Genomic DNA, 23,747 nt, shown 5'->3' on the forward strand with positions numbered 1-23,747 from the left:
CGTTGGACAACCTGCCAGATGCATGTAGCTAACATTTTCTGAATTCAAAATTTTATTTTTATTGTTTCAGCTATTCAGATTCTGTTTACCTGTGAAACTTCCCTAGCTTCTCAGATTAAATCATAAACGACAACTTCCTGACGAATGTGATGTCCCCAAAAAAACCAACATTTGATCTCCATTCATATAAGATTAGCAAATGTCATTAATTCCCGAGAGAGATAAACCACTCGCAGTAACGCTGGTTGAGGTCCACGACATTACCCAAATACAACCTAAACAGAAAACGCAAAGAAGACAATATCTGATTCTGTTTTCTACTGTAAATATTACTTAGAAGAATACAATATCAGCAAATACTGGACTACGAATTCTGGGTAGGCCCAAGTGAAATAGAGAATGCCTATCATAATATGTAAATAGAGAAGAAAAAACTACGCCAGTGTGATTTACACTTCGTCATCACACAACAATTGAAGGCCACTTTACAAGTCCATAAGCGGAGACCATCAATAGAAATCCCCATGACCACAACTTCAACTGGTATGGCCACCCGAATAACTTAATGATCGGCAGAAGAATGGCAAAGTTGGAAAAATAAGCTAGTTACATGGCTTACATCCTCCCTTCGGGATCTTTTATCTGCAGAGTGAATAGCATTGACGGCAAATATCATTCTTAATGCTTGAGACAAGGAGTAAGTCTGTCGCAAAACAACAGAGGAGAAAGTTTCTGTGTTTGTTTGATTTTTCTTTATGTTTGTAAGTAAAGGAAAGTTTCTGTGTTTGTTTGATTTTTCTTTTATGTTTGTAAGTAAAGGAAAGATAGGCAGACCTTAAAAGGTCCATTCATGCGCTGTCAAATCGAACAACCACACAGGTGATGTTATCTGAACTCCCCCTTGAATAAGCTTCTTCAATAAGCCTACGTGAAGCTGCCTCCGCATCTTTTATGTCCTGCACAATGGTCACGGCCTCCTGTATGTTATGAAGAGAAGTTAGACCGTTAATATTCATAACCAGTTGATGCTCCTTCTACTTACATAGGAAGAAAGAAGATTGATATGCATGAATCTTTAAGGAACCAACAAGCAAATAACAACATGCTAGACACATCAGCAAAGCTTGCAAGGGAATCACTATGAAGCTACTCTGTCAGGTCCTAACAATCATGAAACTAGAATTAGAGAAGAAGCTTATTAATTTTAAGAGAGAAACTTCCCCGGTTTATTATTTTCTTCTAACCTCATAAACAAGGAAAGGGTAAAACCATTACACAAGCTCTAGGAATCAACCCTAACCAAACTTGAGCTTGCCTAAGCAAAGAAGTTTTACATCAAGCTCTAAGCCTACGAACCAGTTCTGGCCAATTCTTCTGAGCATAATAATCTCCACTTTCATCAAACTCCCAAAATAGTGAGTACATTAGAAAGTCTTTTCCCCTCAATTTCAACCTCAAAACTATGAAAATTTTGAGCTCAAGTTGAAATCACAAAACTGAGTTCCTGATCAATAATGAGCTTAGCAAAGATTTTAATCACTTTTTTGATATCCCTACCTTTGAAGGACAAGCTCCAGGTTCAAACAAACAAGGAAGAGAAAAATAAACCCATGTATGAGGCATTCAAATTCAATCCAGGTTCTGAGGTCTCAAAGGGAGATGTCTGGATTAATCATCCACCTCCAAGCATTTCCTCAGTCACCTTCCACCCATCAAATTTATATACTCCGTCCATCCTTTTTTATGTGACATTGTTTGACATTGAAAGGAATTTGAAAATTACACTATATCTATGTGCAAGGTCCCCAAAAGCCCCTTATTTAAATTGAATGCAGTAAGAGTTCCACATGTCACTTCTTATTTCTCTTTATAAAAGGTAGGTTTTTATATATCAAGTTGGTTCCAAACAAGTCACATCAGGAAGGGAAAACAAAAAATAGGGTTAATTACACAAAGTATTTCTATAATATGACTCAATTTAGGATACAACCTCTCTACCTTCACAAGGTTGGAGTAATGTCTGCATACACACCATCCTCCCCAAATTCCACTTGTGGAATTACACTGGGTATGTTTTTGTTGTTGTACACCCCTTGTACTAGGAAAATCACACTCTTATATCCCATATGAGGTATATCAATAACAACAAACAACAACATACCCAGTGGAATCCCACAAACGAGGTCTGGGGAGGGTAGAATGTATGCAGACCTTACCACTACCTCATGGAAGTATTTATAATTTTAATTTATCTTTTAATAATTATATTTTAATATGCTTAGTTACGAATATACCTCCTAAGGCATGTAAGTATAAAATTTTCATACCATACGGTGGATGTAAGTGTTTAATTTTAAAACACAGGGGGTGTATCCATATCTAAATCATATTACCAAGGATGTTTAGTGTAGTTGACCCTTAAAAATATTAAGGTTAAATAGTTTCCAAATATAGAATAGTGTCATTCTTTTTGGAACATCCTAAAAATAAAAGAGTGACACAAAATGGTAGAAAAGTACTACATTATCTTTTAAAAGGCATGATTTACTAGCATACCTTGATTGAAAATTGGGGTTATGTCTTCTCACAATTATCAAATTTCTTTAAGATTCAAACAAATTGAATATATCGAATAACATTCTAGTTAAGATAATAAAAGTGTAAAGGTCCAAATTTGCCCCTAAACTTTCCAAAATGGTCTAAATTTGAACTTCATTAATAGTTTGGGGTCAGATATACCCCTATCCTTACAAAAATGGGCAAGATTTGCCCTTATTAACTAACAAATAATGCTTTACCAACACGTGGGTATTTTAACAAATGGAAAAGAGTTCAATAAGCCCTTGAAATTTTTGAAATGACCCATATTTGCCTTGTGCTTATAAGCACAGGGTTACTTTTCCGACAACAGCAACACTGTCTTCTTCAACACTCATAACCTCAAACGACTAGGTCTCTATCCCCAACATCAAATTAACCCAAATAGAACTCAAACTATAATTGCACCACCAACTTGAATTCTCACCCTTCTGTCAGTACTCCATTGATACAACTCCATATCGACTTCCCAATGCTAAAATTAACACAGGTACATAATATGCAACTCCTAAATCATTTGTAGTGGTATTTGTGGTGGTCATGGTGCCGTTATAGTGATTGAGAGTTGGTGGTCTTCTGGTAAAGGTAAAACGGTGACCGGAGAAAGTAGTTAAGATAAAAAGTATGAGAGATTGACCTGACCATACTGCATAGTTCAAGGGCAAATTTGACCCTTTTCCTTTGTAAAAAATACCCATGTGCCGGAAGTTTTTGCCATTAGTCAACAAGGGTAAATCTAGCCCATTTTTGTAACACTGGGGATGGATCTGAACCAACTGTTAACGGAGGAAAAATCTAGAGCATTTCGCGAAGTTTAGGAACAAATTTGAAGCAAATAAACTAAGTCAATATCACACATTCCTTTTCAACTATTTTTTTCTCAATGTTTCCTTGCTTTAAAGTCTTTTACATAAATTATACAATTGTCAGAAAAAATCATATACGTGTACCTTTAGCTTCACGGGCAACAGTTTACCCCCTATTGTTGTTTGGAGTGGAACTAATACCCCCTACCAAGAGAATCCTAAATTCATGTGTAATGGTGTTATACACACACCTGACACATGTATAACACTACTTAATTTATTCCTTTTAAATATTTTTAACCTTTCTTCTTCCTTTTTTTTTGTTTTTGTTTTTCTTAAGAAAAAGAATTATCAGAAAAGGGGCCGCTATGGCTGCAAAAGGCAGACACACCTATGTGCTTACATATAAACCTACCTCGCAAATTCCCTTGCCTTTGCCTAGCCAAGACACTAAAAGGCTAAAAGAATCTGTGTTTAAAGCTCCCGTGAGAATGTTAACACCCAGGGTCTTCATCGCTGGTGAACAGATTCCAATCAACGTCTTTTAGAACAAAGTGAACATGTTAATTCTGGTTGTTTGTCATTTGACTAATATCATAATTCGAAGGGTTAAAGTATCTCAATTAGTTGGTCACAGAGAACTTCAATGGAGTTTCCAACTAGCCATTTCTTTCTCAAATTCCTTCTACCCACTAGATTTTCTCAAACCTATATTTTCATAATTTCTTTCCAAAAACAAAAAGTTTAACACCCTCTTCCCAACCTAACCGTCCAATTCTTCTGTTGTTAAGGAATGCTGCTGGAGATTGCCATGAATAACCTCTGTAACCCAAAGAAATATGAAATTTTGTTAGCTTTTAAAAAGGGATAAGAATGGGTTTTAGAACAAAGAGAGGGAGAGGGAGTAAAAAAGAGACAGCAACATAAGAATTATGGGTTACCAAAGGTGGTCGGGTTCTGGCCAAATTTCCAGTAAAGGACCCCTTTTTCCTCTCCTCCAATTTCCAAACTAAGTTTAAAATCTAAAACCATTATTATCCCAGAAGAACTTTTTTGTTCTTCAAATACAACTCACAAAGATACCCTTTTTTCGTCCTTCATCCAAAAAAAAGATACCATTTTTCGTCAAAAATGATAAGGAAAATCAAAGGATTAATGGTGAGGAAACAGTTTTTTTTTTTTTTTTTTTTTTTTTTTTTTTTTTTTTTTTTTTATAAAATACAAGGAGGGGGACATAAACCTTACCTCCGATCCTATGGTGGTTCATAAGTCGACTAACCTATTAAGGTCGGCTAACTCATCCCCGATACAAAAAGGGACTAACTATAACTAAAAAGCAGTAAACCTGTGAGAGGACTCCTCCCGGTACAATTCAACTATGAAAGCATAAATGAGGGAGACTCTCCCCTTCCATGAGAAAAAAGGAAAGTAACCTACACTAGTCCTATTCCAACTATGCTACGTACCAGACATAGCTACATTGAAGAAGAACAAGTATACGAAACTTCTATCTCGCATGGGATGGGAAATTCTTTTCATCTTTGCTCTTTTTAGTCTTGTCGTACCAAGTAAATCCAGGTGAAGTGTGCCTTTGTATGGAAACAGTTTTAGCAAATAGCAAGGGGTGTTAAAGTGTGTAAATTATTTTTTTGGACAAGCTTAGGAGCAACTTATATATTTTTTTATAACCATGGTGTTTGGATTTAGATTGTGCACACTTCTACTAATTCCACATGATACCTATCACCTCCCACAAGCAACAAATACTCAGTAACTCTGTTCACAAAGGTTAGGGTAGATGGGAAGAAATCACCTAGTGTTTTTATCTTTACTGAGATTTAAACTTGAGATCTCATGGTTCTCAATCCACTTTATTGATTACTAAGTCACACCCTTGGGTGCAAAGAGCAAATTATATATTTCCCCATAAGGTGCTGCTTTAATACTTTTTAATTAAAACGAGGCTAAGATGGTTCAGACATGTGAAGAGAAAGTGTGCGAATGTACTAATGAAGAGGTGTGAGAGGTTGAGTATAGTGAGTGTTTGGAAAGGTAGAGGTAGAGCGAAGAAGAAGTGGGGGAGGTAATTCGGGAGGACATAACACACCTTTAACTTACTGAGGACATGACCCTAGATAGGAAGGTTTGGACATCGAGGATACGGGCAGAAGGTTAGTAGTTATCCACGTGATGTAGCACCTTTATGTGGGAGAAAAAGGGGCTACTCTTCTCTTCTCCTTATAACTAGTATAGGAGTATTAGAGCCTATTTGGATTGGCTTAAACTTTTAAATCAAAAAGAAAAAAGTAGGGGGAGGGGCCAACTTTTAACTTCTTTTTGTAAATTTTAACTTATTTTAAGCACTTTTTTGATTTGCCAAACACTTCCAAAAGTTAAGAAATAATTTAAAAGTTGGTTTAAGCAAATCCAAATAGGCTCTTATATTACTATATAGTACTTGCATAGTACTGTTTACTTCGTTTTTTATTGTTACATGTTGCTTCATTGATTGTGTTTATCTTGCCACTTTGATATCGTTATTTTGCTTTCTAGCCTATTTTGGTAATGCGTCGTTGTGCCGAGGATCTACCGAAAACAACCTCTCTGCCCCACAAAGGTAGGGGTAAGGTTTCGTACATCCTACCCTCCCGGACCCTACTTGTGAGATCACAACGAGTATGTTGTTGTTTTTGTTGTAAGGAAACTCAGTTGTGAACCCACCTAGCAACCTTTGATGTATTTAGAAAAGCAAAGTTTATGTAATTTACTCTGTCCCATTTTATGTGGCGGTGTTTAATTGATCACGGATTTTAAGAAACAAAGAAAGAGTTCTAACACAAAACCTAACTATATGAAACTTACCAAGATTACCCTTACTATTAAATTAAAGAAAAAGAGGCAAAAGCTTCACGTATCACTTCTTGCTTCTCCCTCTTAATAAATTATTTTTTAAAAATTAAGTGGAGTTCTAACAAGTTATGTCAATAAAGGAATAAATGGATGTTGAGGTCAAATATTTTTCAAAAATACAAGGAGTCATTCTTTTGGAAATACATTAAAATGAAAGAATACATAAATGAGAAAGGGAGTAACTTATTTGTGAGCTTTTGTGATAGCTGCCAAAACTCGTCAAAAATTGGCAGAACTAATAGAATGGACTAGAGAGTATGTCGTGGATTTAGAGCCTCTAATATGAACTTGGGTAGTCCAGGCAAAGTGTAGCACCTTGTGGATGATCTTGAATTTTCTAGAGGACCATTGATTAGCTCCAAATCCAAGAACGTCCAAAGATCGCACACTAGGGAACTGCATGATCTTCAAGAATTTGCTACAAGGTGCTTGGAGAGTCACTTAGATGATTCATGCAATAAAATACCACATTTGGAGGCTTGAGACTGAGTTAAGCTAGTGGTAGGAGCATAAATGGATCTCCATACTTATAGTACCATAGAAGATGTTAGAGAGTAAATGGAGCAATAAAGGATAGAAGGACACAAGGCTAAAGATAACTTCCCTGAGAGCACACAATTGTGGAGTCTAGCCCCAAAATGGACACTTTTTGGGCACAACATACCGAAAGGGACTCTGTCTAAAAAGCAGACCAAAACGGATACTTCGCCCAAACATGGGCAAACTGTCTCTTACACCGTTAACGTTCGTCTTCTTCAAATGTAAAATAAAATAAAAATATTTTCAGGGGTTCGCCCGAAAATGGGCGAACTACAATTATTTTTTCTTATATAATTTCACATGAATGGAATCTCTATTAGGGGATTTTTTTTCATATTCTTGGAAGTCTAAATTTTGAATGTTCTGTCACGTCTAGTTTGAAACAAATTCAAAGACTTTTTCAATAATAAATGTGTTATTCACTTCATATTCTCATTCATCTTTTATCTTCTTCTATTAATATAATATTTTTGATCTTTGAAAATTGGTAGCCATGCTCAACAATCCTAAAGGTTTGTATATTCAATTGAACCGGATGTATGTGAATGCGAAGAATATTGTAAAAATGAAAACATCGAGGACTCCAAGGGATCAGGATCATAAGTTTTGGAGTTGTGTGCGTTCAAAGTTATAAATAGTTGTCGCAAAATTTTCAGGATTCCGTATTTAGTAGTGATGCTTACAGATCCCAAGTTGCTTTGAACGCACACAACTCCAAACTTACGATCAGGATTCCTTGGAATCCTTGAAGTTATCATTTCATAATATTTTCACATTTACATACATCTGGTTCGATTGAATATACAGACCTTCTGGATTGTTGAGACATGATTATCAATTTTCAAAGATCAAAATATTATCCCCGTTTCAATTTATTTGACATACTTTCCTTTTTAGTCCATTTAAAAAATAATGACTCTTTTCCTCTTTAGCAACTCTAAAATTCCAACTTTTCACATGACAGGTTTAATACCATAAGATTGGAGAACATTTTGGTACATTTGACATATCTTTAATCTATGACCAAATCAGTCAGGGTTGCGCTTCTAGCTCCAACTCCAACAAACCTACATGTTTCATCTTTACCTTTGACGCACATGTAGACAAGTAGCTTGGCCATAAAAGAATATCCACTGTTCTAGTCCTTCATAGATTTACTCCCTCTGTCCCAATTTATGTGATGTTTGACTTGGCATAAAGTTTAATAAAAAGAAAGCCTTTTAAAACTTGTGGTCTAAAACAAGTCATAGATGTTTGTGTGTCTATAAGTCATCTCATTAAGGATAAAATAGACATTTTAAAGTTAAATTGAAATGTGACTAAATATAGAAATGTATCATTCTTTTTGGGACTGACTAAAAATGAAAGTGTGTGACATAAATTGGGAGAGAGGGAGTATTTTTTTTATCAAGTAAGTGGTATTAATAGAAGGCATCAAGGAAATGCAAAATTTACAAGATATGGAATTTGAGCTAACCAAAAATAATTGGTTGACTGTACAAAACCTATCTGAGCCAGAACTAGTGAGCTAATAAAGTCCAATAGATGTTCTGCATTAATAACAGGATACAAATTGGACCCACTAAACAAATTACTCCTTCTTAGATATTGCTCCAGCTCACCCTTTGGGGTGGTCCAATGGTTTGGGCACGAGACTTCCATGTTGGAGACCTCAAATTCGAAACCCCTTGCCAGCGAAAGCAAGGGGCTTGTATTCTGAGTCGAGCTCGCCGCAACGGGCTTGTCTAGTGCGGGTTACCTCTTTTGTGTGGTTTGCGAGCTATTGCATAGGAGCGGGGGTTTTACCCTATGCGCACCCAAAGAGTAGCGGTTGTGGGTTTTCCTTGTCATTTTAAAAAAAGAAGATATTGCTCAATATGTGCCTTTATTTAATCAACAAAGGTAGCACTTAAATGTCCCTTCAGCATACAAGGGCATGAGACATTACCACCACTCTATTACGTAGGTCCCTGGCTCTTTTTAGCTTACTTCTTCTCAATTCATCATTTTCTCTCAACTGACATACACATTTTAGCTATAATTAAATATCAAACCACTCTCCATTCCCCAAATCACTATATTGCCAGCCCTCTTCCTTAGCCTTCATGAGCCTTTTCCCACTAAGCCCTTCCTCCTTTCTTTCCCTTAACCCACGAATTTTCTCTTCCCCTCCCTGCCATGTCTAAAGGCTAAAGCACGAGAGTGGTAACCATGGGTTTTACTTCAAACTCATGCCAACCTTAGTTTGTTAGAGAAAACCAAAAGGAAGACTTGACAGGGGCTAAATTCAACAAAATCTAATGGTTCTTCAAAATGAATATAAAGTAAAAAAGGCAAGTACTTTTTTTACGAAAAAGGGTCAAATGCCCTTAAACTGTGCGAAATTGAACAAAAATGTTCTCCATTAATACTTTGATCCAAAAATGCCCTTGGTATCAATACTTGGGTCCAAAAATACCCCTAGTGTTACTTCTGGGTCAAAATGCTCTTTTTCTAATGAAAATATTGTTTCTTTTCTTTTAAATACATTTTTTCCTAATAAAATATTGTAACCCATGATCATTAATCAATCATTATTCATTTGGATGACGATAAAATTCTTTTTCCTAATAAAATAGGAAATATTTTTATTTCTTAAGATTTTCCGAATTGAAGGGAGATAAAAATTTGATGATATAATCATTGGTTTTAAAGTTAAGATACAACAGTCATAATACCATAAAACATGAAAATTGATTACATTGCGTCAAATCACAAAATATCTTTAAAATTTTGTCAATGGAGTTATTGTTGATCCTTTTTTTATATTAACTCTAAAATCAAGGAATATACTAGCAAATATTTATCCTACTTCAATTCATAAAAGATCAAGAAATTAAAAATATTTTCTATTTTATTCGAATTTTTTAAAAATCATTATCTAAATGAAAATTAATGATGAGATTACTATGTCTTATATATATGATCTATATTATCAGTTTTAAAAAATAAATGGGGTAATTCTCTGTTAATTAATGAAAGGAGATTAAGAAGAAAAAAGATTACTTTCCACTTTTATATTAGTTAAAGGGATTTTAAAAGAAAAAAAAAAGAAAAACGTTCTTTAAAAATAATATTTTATTAGGTAAGTAATGTGTTTGAAAAGAAAAGAAACAATATGTTTATTAGGAAAATGACATTTTGACCTAAAAGTAACCATAGGCGCATTTTTGAACCAAACTATTAACGAATGACATTTTTATTCAATTTCGCATAGGTCAACGGTATTTTTGACCCTTATCTGCTTTTCTAATAATTGTGGTGTCCTGGCCGGCTTCCCTGCATCTAAACTAATCCCACGTGGTACCTGCTATCTCCCACTATCACAGGTAGTCAGGTACCATGTCAAAAGGCCAACACTATTACAAACAAAAGTTGAATGCTAACATAATTGTATCTAGTTTTTTTTATGAGGAAATAAATCTAAGAACCCTAATTCTAAACAATTGACTCCAAATTCTTGTCAATAAAGAAATTTCCAAGCGGAAAGAAATGGAAGCTCGGGACTAAGCTCCTATTATACATGGACTCTAGAATCTAGGTAAGGACTGGATCACATTGGATTAAGTGTACCCAGTCTTTCCTATAAGGAAAAGAAATAACCAAATAAGTCCTATAAGAAAATTTAAGGAAAAATTACGTAACTAAAGCCCAAAACCAAGATGAATGAAATACAGTTATTGTAGCAAGAAAACTACTGCATGAAATATACTTGATTTTTGAATATTGTAGCAAGAATATTACTGCATAAAAGATACTTGATTTTGGCCACTCGATTCCTGATCATTGGCCTTCCTCCAATTTGTAACTAGTAGCAAATACCTTACACTAAAGGAGGGCAATTTTGCAGTCTTATCTTTCTTGTTCTCTTCTTTTCTTACTAATGATAAAGAATACAAGTCAGAAATTAGATAAAAGCTAGAACATCTAGGTATCAAGTAAGCCGAAATAAATTATGCAATCAAGACATCAAACTCCATAAACATTTAAGCATTGTCGTCTTACTAAGAGTTTTTAAGTTGAGGAAAACTGGTTAGCGTTTAAAAACCAAGAAAGGTTCAACACATTTACAAAAAGAAACCTGACCTTGTTAGACAGGACATTCCAAAGTCCATCACTCGCAATTATCAAAAAATCTACACCATCAATTTCTTCTTCCTGAAAAGAAGATCAAAGACCAGCGCACTCACCATCAATACAAGTCAATTAACATTGGAAGCTAATTATATCACAGAGAGAGAGAGAGAGAGAGAGAGAGAGAGGAGTGAGGGGGATATGTGCATAAAAATATTTCAATACAATAAAACTACTGAGTTACAGTATCAGAAAAAAACAACCAAATCAGAGGGACAAGATGTGCTAAGCAAAATACAGCATAAATACATGGGAGACTTAAAATACTTTAGCTGCAAAATAATGAAAATAAAAGATACAACTGAATGCCAGTTTCCCCTTGTATGCTTATGTTTTACGTGCAATGTACCATCTCAAATATTTTCCTACTGAGATACTTGTCTACTGCCAGTCCTTGGATAGGAACTGCCAAACCTCTACACAAACATATCATTCTTCCATCTACAATCGTGGGAAAAATTAGCAATATTTTTTGTGCAATTGTTATGAATGCTGATGGTTATGGTATCATCCAATAAACTGTGGTGGAATAGGAGGAAAAGGAAGACTAAGGCTGTGTATTTCTATTAATGCATTCCTCGAAAAAGTTAAGTCTGGTCTGAGAAACAAATTCTTATAGGGAAGAAGTACATTCAGACAATATTTTAACACACAAGCAGCTTGGTCTAGATTCTCAATTTACTATACCATTTCAAATATATTTTTAACTGACCCTTTATTATGCAATAGTTTTAACTTTTGCTAAAGCTTTTGAGTTGGTTATTGTTAACTCGTGTTTTCTGAAGAGGGATAATCAATTGGTCACCTTTAGTAGCATGGTAGCTAGGACTCAGATTGACTACTTACTCCTCCGGAAGGGTGATAGAGGCCTTTGTAAGGATTGCAAGGTTATTCCGAGTGAAAATATTACTACCCAACATAAGCTTTTGGTGATTGACTTGGAGATTAAGAGGGATAGGAGAAAGACGACCCTTTATGACCGACCGAGGATTAGATGGGGGGGCCTAACTCCCACCCTTTCTCGGGAGATGGGGGAGAAGTTGATTAGTTTAGGGGCCTGGAGTAGTAGCGGGGATGTGAACAGCATGTGGGACATGACTACTAGTTGCATTAGAAAAGCAGCTACCGAGGTTCTAGAGGTATCGAGAGGAATCTTTAGTGGTCGTCAAGGAGATTAGTGATGGAATGGAGAAGTACAAGGCAAAGTGAAAGCTAAGAAGGTTGCCTATACGGAGTGGTTGGAGTGCGTGGATGAGGAGGAGAAGAATAGGCTTAAAGATATCTATAAGAAGGCGAAGACAGAAGCGAAATCGGTGGTCACTCGTGCCAAGACTACAGCTTTTGAACACTTATACGTCAAGATAGGGGAAAAGGTGGGGATAAGAGATTGTATAAGCTCGCCAAAGCGAGAGAGAGAAAAGCTCGCGATATGGATCTAGTAAAGTGCATCAAGAACGAGGAAGGTGAAGTGTCAGTGGATGAGACCTCTATCAAGCGAAGGTGGTCAACTTACTTCCACAGACTCTTAAATGAAAAGGGAGACAGAGACATTGCACTGGGTGATTTGGCGTACTCTCATGGTCTTCGAGACTTTGGGTACTACAGGTATTTTAGGGTTGAGGAGGTTAGACGCGCTATTAGTAGGATGAGGAGGGGGAGAGTGACCGGGCCAGATGAGATTCCGGTGGACTTTTGGAAGAGCACTAACAAGACAGGTTTGGAGTGGTTGACTAAGTTGTTTAATGTTATTTTGAAGACTTGCTAAAATATACCCCTCCTGTTAAATTGGATATAGTTTAAATTGGATGGGTTCTTCTAATCCCAGCTGTCCGCGTGTCCCTCTATTAGTTATAAGGGCAAATCAGTGTCAAAAGTATAATGGGAGGGGTATATTCAGCCCGAAAGTATAACGAGTGGTATATTTAAGCTATTTCCAATAGTACTGTGGTATATTTGACCATTTTCCGTATTTTTAACATGGTTTCTTCTTTACTGTATTATCTCTTACCTATTTAGATATGCTTTACTTGAGTCAAGGATCTATCGACCACAAAGTCTCTACCTTCACAGGGTGGGTAACGTTGCATACACACCAGACTCCCCAAACCACCACTTGTGAAATTTCACTGGGTATATTGTTTTTGTTGTTGTATTAAAGAAGCCAAAAACACTATAGGTTTCTTTAAAATCTAAAACTGCCTTTTCCAATAATATATTACAAGGGGACAGTGGAGAACCACACGTCCAGATTAACACCATGCTCTTGTGCCTTGACAGATAAGGCAATTAGAGCAGCAAAGGAAGACAAACTATTGCTTCAAGAAACAAAGCCAAAATACCTGAATCTCTGGGTCTGCCACAACATATGGCTTTAGCATTTTATCTCCAAATGCACGAGAAACAGCAAGGACCCCACCTACACGCCATGTACCTGAAGAATAGAGCAGCATGACACTACTGATTCAGCTAACAGGAAAAGAGGAACTAAGAAATTGTGCATGCATATTTTTGTCTTGTTGAACGGTAATAACTTTCAGTAAGAAGCACCAAAAGCATGCAAGCACGAATCTGTAGTATTGCTCATATAAGGCACTGACGGGACAAGAAACCACATGAAGCATACTGCAATAACATCTTTACCAATTCTATTCCATACACTGAAAAACTCATGTTGCTCCATGATCAAACAGCAACATTATATCTCCAATCAACATAAGCACATACCAAACTACAGAGCAAACAAACACCAAAAGCCTTTAGCTCCACAACATAGAAAAATGCATCTAAAACTAACACATTAATCAAGTTGGTATCCTTCTTCCACTTAATGAATGATTCTACATTAGTAAAAATGAGGGATTTCTCTCCGGAGATTTTAGATCGTCTGAATCTTCCACCATGGGTGAGAAACTCTTTTTCTTTTCTGGTGACAAATCTTTTGAGCTCAATAACATAGGAGATAAACAGTTCAGATGGTACTCATTAATTGAAAGGGGCAGAAGATTTACAAGCAAAGTTTCATTGGACATTCACACTCTCAGATGGGTGTGCGAAGCCCTCAAACAAGCATCAAAAGGTTCAGGGAGACTATACAGAAGGTGGGGGAGGAAACAACAACAATATCTTTACAGGGTATATCAAAACTACAACATCCATGGCAGATTTGTGCGTATAGAAGTCTGGCATGGCACCTCCAAATCGGCAGTGATCATCCCAGAGTTGAGCTTCAACGTGGCTGGTCAGGAGTAGCTGAGAAAATTCTTCGATTTCTGGGCAATATCCCGGTACGATTTCCACCACCATCTCCTTTGACAAAATCCTATCGCGCTGCAGCAAATATTGAAAGCTGGCCAGCAATCAATCCGACAACAAACCCAGAAGTTGCTCTTGAAGGTCATCCACTTTCCAGAAGTCTGGTGGGCACCTTCAACGACCCCTTCCATCATAGACCAGACCTTGAAACTATCCATAAATGGTTTCAAAATAGATGGAGAGTCACTAATGGTTTCAAAGTCATCCCCATTTATCACAATTGTTTCCTCTTTGTGGGGGATTGATTCTGGAATGGCAGACACCTATCTCTTGATTGGTGGTCTCCAAGTGCCAACTTTGCTAAATCTGAAAGGCCCGAAAATCACTGGTTGAAGGTTTTTGGGATTCCACTGCACGCTTGGTCGATGGATTCTTTCAAATAAATTGGGGATCTATGTGGGGGTTTTATCGGTGTCGATGAAGATACAAGAGAGATCTCGCTTCTTTTGGGTTCGTATATGTGTCAAGAATTCTAGCAAGCAGATTCCGACAAATTTGAATTTTGAATTGCAAGGCTGGATATTCTATCTTTCCATTCTTTCGGAAAACCGGTCTCCTCCATTGCCCACTGGACATACGACTGTTCCTATCCCTGTCAGTCAGTCGGGACTAGAGTCTTTCTCACGCAACACTTTTTTTGAAAGGGCTAATGGATTGCACGTGACAAACAAAGGGGCTGTTATAACAGAAAATAAACCTAGGGCTCAATCCCACAATGGGCCAGCCCAAAACAGGGGAAGCAAAGCAAATAACAATAACAAGGAGAAGGCCCTAAAAAGGAGGAGTCTCAGTGATTTAAACACAGGCTTCTATTCTAAAGGCCCAACCAGAAACAAAAACTCTCAGCAGGCAAGAGCGACGCAACAATGGAGAACAACTGCATCCAAAGCTGACCCATGCACCTCCAAGCCGCCTTCTTCTTCACACGATGCAGCCTTGTTCGATCCACTGGAATTGGAAATTCAAGCTTCCAAACTCAGGGATTTGGAACCTTCTGTTGGTGCACTTTCACAATTGGAGGCAGATGACGAAGCTGACCATATCAATTTGCCCACCACTCCTTGCAACACCAATTCTTCTCACTTCTCAGATTCTCATCATGAGGGGTTGGACTCAGATATCTCTTCCCACCACTCCTTGCAACACCAATTCTTCTCACTTCTCAGATTCTCATCATGAGGGGTTGGACTCAGATATCTCTTCCCAATCTCTTAACTGTTTCCTTCCTCTTCCAGGGCATGGTGGTGGAGAACTTTTGCAGTCTGTTAATACCCCTGTTGTGGTAGAAACCTCCAAATGGTCCAAATTGACAATGATGAAAGCTTGCAAGGTTTTGGGGGTGAATGTATCAGGTTTCGAACATGAAATCCTTGATATCATTCTCAGAATGGAGGAAAGGAGAAAAAATCAGATTCAAGAACAGAACAAGAAAGCAAAGAACTCTAGGAAAGGGAAAAACAAAGCAGACAATGAACTGAAAAGTTGGCTTGGGGACTTCAAGAGGGCAGTGGTAAGAAAGAAAAGGACAGGTCTCATAAGGCTCATTCTAGATGAGAGTCAAAACACTCATTTGGAATGTACAGGGACTGAACAATAAGAATAAGATAAGCACCTTGAAATCTCTTATTAATAAATGGGGAGCAGACATTATCTGTTTACAAGAAACCAAAATTGAGGAGTGGACCAGTTCTTTAATTAGACAGGTTTGGGGAAATAGGTGGATTTCTTGGGTAGAACTCAAGGCAATTGGAACCAAAGGGGGAATTCTTATTATGTGGGATAAAAGGGTTTGGGAGTGTGTGGATTCTGAAGCTAGGATCTTTTCCCTATCTTGCAGATTTGAAAGCCTTAATGAAGATTTTAAATGGGTTCTTTCGGGGGTGTATGGACCTCACACTAATCTGGAAAGAGATGAACTTAGGAATGAACTAGCAGCTATCAGGGGCCTCTGGTCTGACTAGTGGCTAATTGGTGGTGATTTCAATGTATGCAGGTTTGAAGAGGAAAGATTGAACTGTACTAGAAGATCTATGGCCATGATGGGCTTCTCTAATACCATTCAAGACTTAGAATTGATTGACCCTCCTCTTCAAGGAGCTCAATTCACCTGGTCAAGAGGGGAGGCTCCTTTGCAAGCCTCAAGAATTGACAGGTTTCTAATATCACCTGAATGGAGTGAAATGTTCAATTCCATTAAACAGTACCCATTGCCTGAAGTGTTCTCTGATCACAAACCTATTGTTCTGGAAAGTGGGGACTAGGAAACTTCACCTTCTTACTTCAAATTTGAGAATATGTGGTTACAATCAGATGGATTCCTTGACATGGTGAGAGACTGGTGGAATTCTTACAATGTTTCAGGCACTCCTGATTTTATCTTGGTCCAGAAGCTGAGACACCTAAAGAGGGATATCACCAAATGGAACAGAGAGGTCTTTGGCCAGATTGAATCTCAAAGACACAAAGCACTGATGGAACTAGGAAGGTTGGACCAAATTGCTGAACAAAGAACTCGCACCCCCGAGGAGAACGTGAAGTCACTAAGTCTGAAACTTAAGATTGAACAGATTGCCATTGCTGAAGAGATCTCATGGAGACAAAAGTCAAGGTGTTTATGGCTAAAAGAAGGTGATAAGAATACAAAGTTTTTCCAGAGAATGGCTAACTCTCATAGAAGGGGCAATTGCATTGATAGATTGAAGATTGGGGATGATTTAATTGAGGATAAAGAGCTGATAAAGGGAGATATCCTAGGATTCTATCAGAAGTTGTACAAAGAGGAAGAAGCTTGGAGACCCTCAGCTATTTTTGAAGGACTCTCCACTATCAGTGCTGAAGAAAAAGAGGAGCTAGAAGCACCTTTCAATGAACAAGAAATATTAGATGCCCTTAAATCTTGTGCTCCTGATAAAGCACCAGGCCCGGATGGTTTTACTATGGCTTTTTTCCAGAAATCATGGAGCTTTATCAAATCTGACGTAATGGAAGCCCTCACTTTCTTCCATCAGAATTGTCAAATGGTAAGGTCTTGCAATGCCACTTTCATTGCTCTCATTCCGAAGAAGAAAGGTGCCCTGGAACTAAAGGACTTCAGGCCTATAAGCCTTATAGGCAGTGTTTACAAACTTTTGGCAAAGACCCTAGCTGAGAGGTTGAAAAGGGTGGTATGCTCTCTAATCTCAGACCAACAGAATGCATTACTGAAGGGCAGACAAATCACTGATGCATCCATGATCGCCAATGAAGTTTTAGACTGGAAAATCAAAAGTGGTGAATCTGGGATCCTATGCAAATTAGACATAGAGAAGGCCTTTGATCAACTAAATTGGGCTTATCTAGTCAACATTCTAAAACAAATGGGATTTGGTGACAGGTGGATTAGATGGGTTTTTTTCTGCATCTCAACAGTGAAGTTCTCAATCCTATTAAACAGAAGTCCTGTGGGTTTTTTCTCCTCCCAAAAGGGGCTAAGGCAGGGAGACCCGCTCTCTCCTTTCCTCTTTATTTTGGCTATGGAGGGCCTCTCCCAAAATGCTGGCAAAGCAAAAGAGCTACAATGGATCCAAGGGTTTCAGGTGGGCAGGGACCCTTCAACCTCAGTTACTGTATCTCATTTGCTCTACGAGGATGATACTCTGATTTTTTGTGGAGCAGATAGTCAGTAAGTCTACAACCTCAATACTACTCTCATGGTCTTTGATTCTATTTCTGGTCTTCACATCAACATGATCAAGAGCATAATATACCCTGTCAACGAGGTTCAAAACCTAGAGGAATTAGCTGACATCCTCAGTTGTAACATAGGCTCTTTTCCTACCACTTACTTGGGCCTACCACTAGGTACAAAATTCAAATCCCCTGAGATTTGGAATGGAGTAATTGGAAAGATGGAAAAGAGACTAGCTACGTGGCAGCTTCAGTATCTATCTATGGGAGGAAGACACATCTATCAAGAGTGTTTTGGATAGCATTCCTACTTACTGTATGTCTCTATTTCCAATGCCAAGCTCAGTTCTGAAACAAATAGATAGGCTAAGGAGAAGATTCCTTTGGGAAGGAAACAGCCAAACTTACAAGTTCCCTTTGGTGAAATGGCAAAAAGTCACTTAGCCCAAGGCTCAAGGGGGATTGGGAATCAGGAACCTACAACTACACAACAAAAGTTTGCTTTTGAAGTGGCTTTGGAGGTTTGGACAGAATGAGGCAGGGTACTGTCAAAGCCAAACATGACATTCTTGACCACTGGAGGCCAATGAGGAGCAGGGATACACATGGTGTAGGGTTCTGGAAACACATCAGCAGTTTCCAAGATGACTTTTTCCAAGAAGTGTCTTTCAAAGCTGATAATGGACTCAAGATAAGATTTTGGCAAGACAAATGGCTTGGTGACACTATACTGAAGGAGTCATTTCCCATGATATACCAGATAGTCATTTCCCTGGAAACATATCTGGAGAACCAGACAACCTCTAAAGGTTTCCTGTTTTACCTGGACAGACATTCATAAGGCCTGTCTAACTCAAGATAACCTTAGAAAGAAAGTGATCATCCTCATCAACAGATGCTACTTCTGCGGGAAGGATAATGAAACTGTTAACCATCTCTTTTTACACTGCTCTACAGCAACTGACTTGTGGCATTTTTTCCACTCTCTGTTTGGTCTTCAATGGGTTATGCCTTTCTCCATTAAAGATGCCTTTGCTAGCTGGATAGGTTGGAGAGTTAACAAGACTATGAAAAGGCTATGGAGGATGATCCCAGCAGTTATTTTCTGGAGTCTTTGGAAAGAAAGAAATTGCTGAGGCTTTGATGGAATCTCAATTCCCACTAGCACCCTCAAGGCTAAATGTTTATCTACTCTCTTCAGTTGGCACTTTCTTTCCCTGTAAACAGTGTGGATAACTTTTTTTTTGGATTTTGTTAGTTCCCTAACTCTAGCATAGTAGGATTTGGGGACTTCTTTTTTGGCTGTTTACAGATTTTTGCTCAGCTAGCTTCACTTTATTTTATTTTGTTTTGATGCAGCTCGTTATTTTCCTTGTAACTTTGCATCTCCTTGATGCCTTTCTAAAAGAATTTAATTACTTCAATTAAAAAAAAAACTACAGAACAAACAAACAGTTTCCAGACCCCACTTGTGGGATTTCACTAGGTATGTTGTTGTTGTTGTAACTACACAGTTGCATAATATACTAGTAATAAATTCTCCTAGCCCATGGAACGGATGGATTAGAAGATTGGGTGTTGAAAGGACTAGGTTATCTTACACATCAAATCACACCACAACCTGAAAGTTTAACAATATTTCATGAAGAAACATGGGAAACCTACCGTCTTCACTTCTTGAGCTTCAGATGCAATCTGTGCATGATCTTACTGGAAGACACAATAATTTCATGACAAGTATGATAAGAGTTTATTCAACCACCAAATTGCAATCAAGGCATATCATAAATACCTAAGTGTTGGCAGAAAAGCAAATTTTTGTGAAGTCTCACAAAATTCACATATGATGAAGGTTAAAGACCTATATAATATGATTCTGGAAGATTCTTTAAAGAAACTTTCTGGGCCTAGTGAAGATTATACACAGAATAAATATGTATATCACCCGATAGGAAAAATAAGATAAATTTTTGATTAAATTTATAGAACACTGGAATAATACGATTCTTTGGGACTCTGACGGCATTTACTGGGCGAATCAACCAGCAATTAATACATACAAAGAGATTGCAACAGGCTTTTACCTGCCCAGATAATGAAACCACCGGCCTGTTCAATCCTTTCACGCTCATCAGATCTGTCAGGCTTGTGATCGATGGACAAAGGAATAGCTGCATTAATTGCAACAGTTATGTCTCACAACGAAATAGCTTAAAATGAATAACATATTTTTAAAATCTTAAATATGCCCATAATCATTCAACTTGATGAATCTCTTCCTAAATTTGATTTAGAAATCTGAGAAATAAATAATTAAGTTTAGACATGTTGAAATTTGAGAAGAATATAAATTTCCACCACCTAATTTATCAAGATTTAGGTGATATACTTGGGATAAAGCTTAAGTGGCAAGTCCAATGAGAATGATATTTTCCTGCTTTCCACTTGTACTAACATTTAGCAAACACAGTTTGCACGCATGTGCATCGGACACAATACAAACAGAGAATGAAGAATAGTTTTTCTTGTAAGACAATGAATACATAAGTAAATGGATAAGGCGGACTTAAAAATTGCTGAAAGTTATTCCAAATATTCAACAACCTAAAAATATTTAAATGAACAATCAAAACCAAATTTAAGAAATAAAAAATATTTTTATTTCTTAAAGTCATACCTGCTTTCTGGTTGATTTTAAATGTACAATCAAAAACAAATTTAAGAAATAAAAAATATTTCTAGATTTTTTCAACAAAGAAGTTGTTTGACTTCTTAAATAGTAAATGCTCCATACAAGCTGGGTTAGGAGTGTTTTACTTTTAATTTATTCATTCCAATGGATTTGTCTTGTTATTTCGCTTCCTTTAGTGTTTCAATTCAAAAACTAAAAGTTGAAGTAGCTAAATCTCTTATAAGCGGTAAGAAAATGGATAGGTCCCTTATATTTCTTTATGTGGTCATTATTTAGAAATGATATTTAAATATAAAAACGAATATACATTTTAGTTATTATTTTGTTAAATTTCCATCAGTAAGGAAATATGTTTCTTTATTTGTCCACTATATTAGGTAAATATATTAGTTTGACTTTTTCATATTTCCATTCTAGTTTCTCTCTGGGAAGATTTACAATGAGGTGGTAACTTAATTCTATTATCATTAAAGGAATTATTACTTAAATTCTCTGTGGAATTTTTATCATTGCTTATTTACTCTTGAATTTGTTTTTTTCTTCAAAGCTATTTTGGAAAAACGATTCCTTTTTTTCCTGAGTCGAGGGTCTATTGAAATAGCCTCTTCTACTCCACAAAAGGTATGGGTAAGGTATGACATCCACCCTCCCCCAGATCCCACTTGTGCAATGAAATCTCATTGGGTATGTTGTTGTTGAATTATATATGTGATCTTTTAGTTTCACTTGTTCTCCACAGATAGTAATACCACTAAAAGTTCTTAATCAACTCCTAGATTACAAAGAATCAGGGGAAGACGTAGATCACCTACTCTTACATTGCCGGGTAGCATCTTCATTATGGGGGGGAACTGATTAGATGGTTTGGTTTTGAGTGCGCAATACCGAGAACTATGAAACAAACAATGTTTAGCTACACTCATAGAAAGGCGGAGGAGGAGATGCAGGGCATGTGAAGTTTCCCCTTTAGCACAGATGTGACATTGCTACACTCATAGACAGGCGGAGGAGAAGATGCAGGGCATATGAAGTTTCCCCTTTAGCACAGATGTGAGCATAGGAGAGAAAGGGGAATAGGAGAGCTTTTGATGGAATAGAGAAAAAATTTACACTTGAGAACTAGCCTTGTTTCCCTTATTTCTCTTTGGTGCACCCATGAGATTACTTTTTGTATAGATGATTGGGTGTCATTCGTAGAAAATCATGTATATTAGTAAGATTTTCTACTTTTTGTATACGATCTAGTAATGCTCGTTTGTTAATAATATTCCTACTTCATCCAAAAAACTCCTAGATTGCATAATGATTTCTTCTTAATTTGCAAATCTAATTCAATCAGAAATACTTCCTCCATTTCAAATGGAATAACCCACATTTCCTTTTCGGTCAGTACAAAAATGAATTATACAGTACATTTCCTTCTCAATTCATGGGTGAAAGATAGGAACTTTCCTTAAATGTCCCAAATTTTTCCAACCACTAACTTTCCGAGAATGAAATTAGGTGAGCTTTGACTAATATGTAAAATGTGTTCTTTCGTATTTCGGTGCTGCAACTTGTAGTTCTTCACTACTTTTCATGTAGGTGCCCAATATCTTGAGAAGAATGAATTAATCTTAGTCTTAACACCAAAAATTGATCAAATTAATCTTCAATAAGCGAAAAGGGCCGAAACAAACTAGGATGGATGGACTTTTAACTTTAATTTAACAACTACTATCGAAATTATACTAGTTAAAATATTATAAAGTAAACAATATGTAGCACCTCAGAAAATTTCAAACTAAGTTCAATACTTAAAACATACTAAGAAGGTTGGAAATATTGCTTTGCATGCCAACAAGGCAACAACGACAACGGGTAAGGAGAATATTTTATGAACATGTTAATTGGTATATAACATAGTTTGGGGATACATGAACGGGTTATGAATATTTAAATATCTCAAGAATGGAAGTTGGAATCATAAATGTTTTTTTAACTGAAAGTGATGCAACTCGTGCATAGCATTAAGAGGGACCAAAATATTACCCAACCTATAATTAACTTAGGAGCAAATGGAATACTAATTCTGAATGATACTTGTATACTTTACTTTTAGAAAGGGTAAAAGTGAGAGCCAAGTCTTTCTTACCATTAATTATAATTGTTATGGATGGACACATGGGCACAATAAAGATTTCAAAGTTATGGGCCAAGTTCACTTAAATAGTGGAATAGTGTTGGATAGAGGGGCCTTTTAGGGTGTGTTTCCTCCAAGTGAAATAGAAACCAAGCAGTCAATTGGGAGAGAACAAAACGCAAGTGATGCAAAGAATGTGTCTGCACCCTCATTACAGTCGCAGCAGATTCACCAAAACTTTAGGTGAGTATTGAAGGATGCATTTAGTAAATTACATTCACTTAGTACAAATATTGATATCCAAATATTTTGGGTATCATAGATTTTTCAGAAACTTCAAGAACACTCACAAAAATTCAAGCTAGGGCTTGAGTTGGAAGGTAATTTCTTCACCCCATATTTTTAAATATGATTATGGAATAAGTATTTGAAAGGTATTGTTGGTAGAAAATAATATTTGATAGAAGTATTATTCAAGTTCGTGAAATAAGTCTTCAGGATGGTGATTTTGGGGAAGAATACAATGAATTATGAAATATTGATAAAAAAGAAATTTATTTAGTGTTCATAATGATTTGAATGCATTCAATAACTTGACTGTTGGAGTAATTCAAGTTGAAAAAACTGGAATCCACTTTAAGCGAATATTTGGGAATTTGCTTAACTTTGAGCCTAAGTGAGAACACTAGAATGGTTCGTTTGATGAGCTTACGGGTTGTTAGTAATGAATATATATTGTGTGATGTAGTTTGATTGTGTTAGAGACTTTTAATTGTCAAATTAAATATTTAGAGCTGACAATTGGTAATGTAAAGACTACATTGAGGTATGTCTAACTCTTCTAGTTACTTGTGTGCTTCAAAATTTATTTTTGCACTCGAACAATAATGTTAATGAGATCTCATCCACATGTGGGACAAGCTTGCAT

General features: G+C 36.7%; 1 protein-coding gene across 1 annotated transcript in view; it reads right to left on the reverse strand.

Annotated features, from left to right (window-relative positions):
• Positions 1-293: 293 nt before the first annotated feature.
• The window catches only part of LOC129902935 (probable protein phosphatase 2C 45), a 34,350-nt gene continuing 10,896 nt past the window's right edge, over positions 294-23,747 (reverse strand). Inside the window, exons 5-9 of the mRNA XM_055978380.1 lie at positions 20,090-20,176; positions 13,367-13,458; positions 10,980-11,051; positions 835-977; positions 294-642 (exon numbers count right to left, since the gene is read on the reverse strand). Coding sequence (XP_055834355.1) covers positions 849-977; positions 10,980-11,051; positions 13,367-13,458; positions 20,090-20,176 — 380 coding nt within the window. The 3' untranslated portion in view covers positions 294-642; positions 835-848. The remainder of the gene's footprint in view (positions 643-834; positions 978-10,979; positions 11,052-13,366; positions 13,459-20,089; positions 20,177-23,747) is intronic.

Source organism: Solanum dulcamara, chromosome 9 (assembly GCF_947179165.1).
Source record: "Solanum dulcamara chromosome 9, daSolDulc1.2, whole genome shotgun sequence".
NCBI classification, from domain to species: domain Eukaryota; kingdom Viridiplantae; phylum Streptophyta; class Magnoliopsida; order Solanales; family Solanaceae; genus Solanum; species Solanum dulcamara.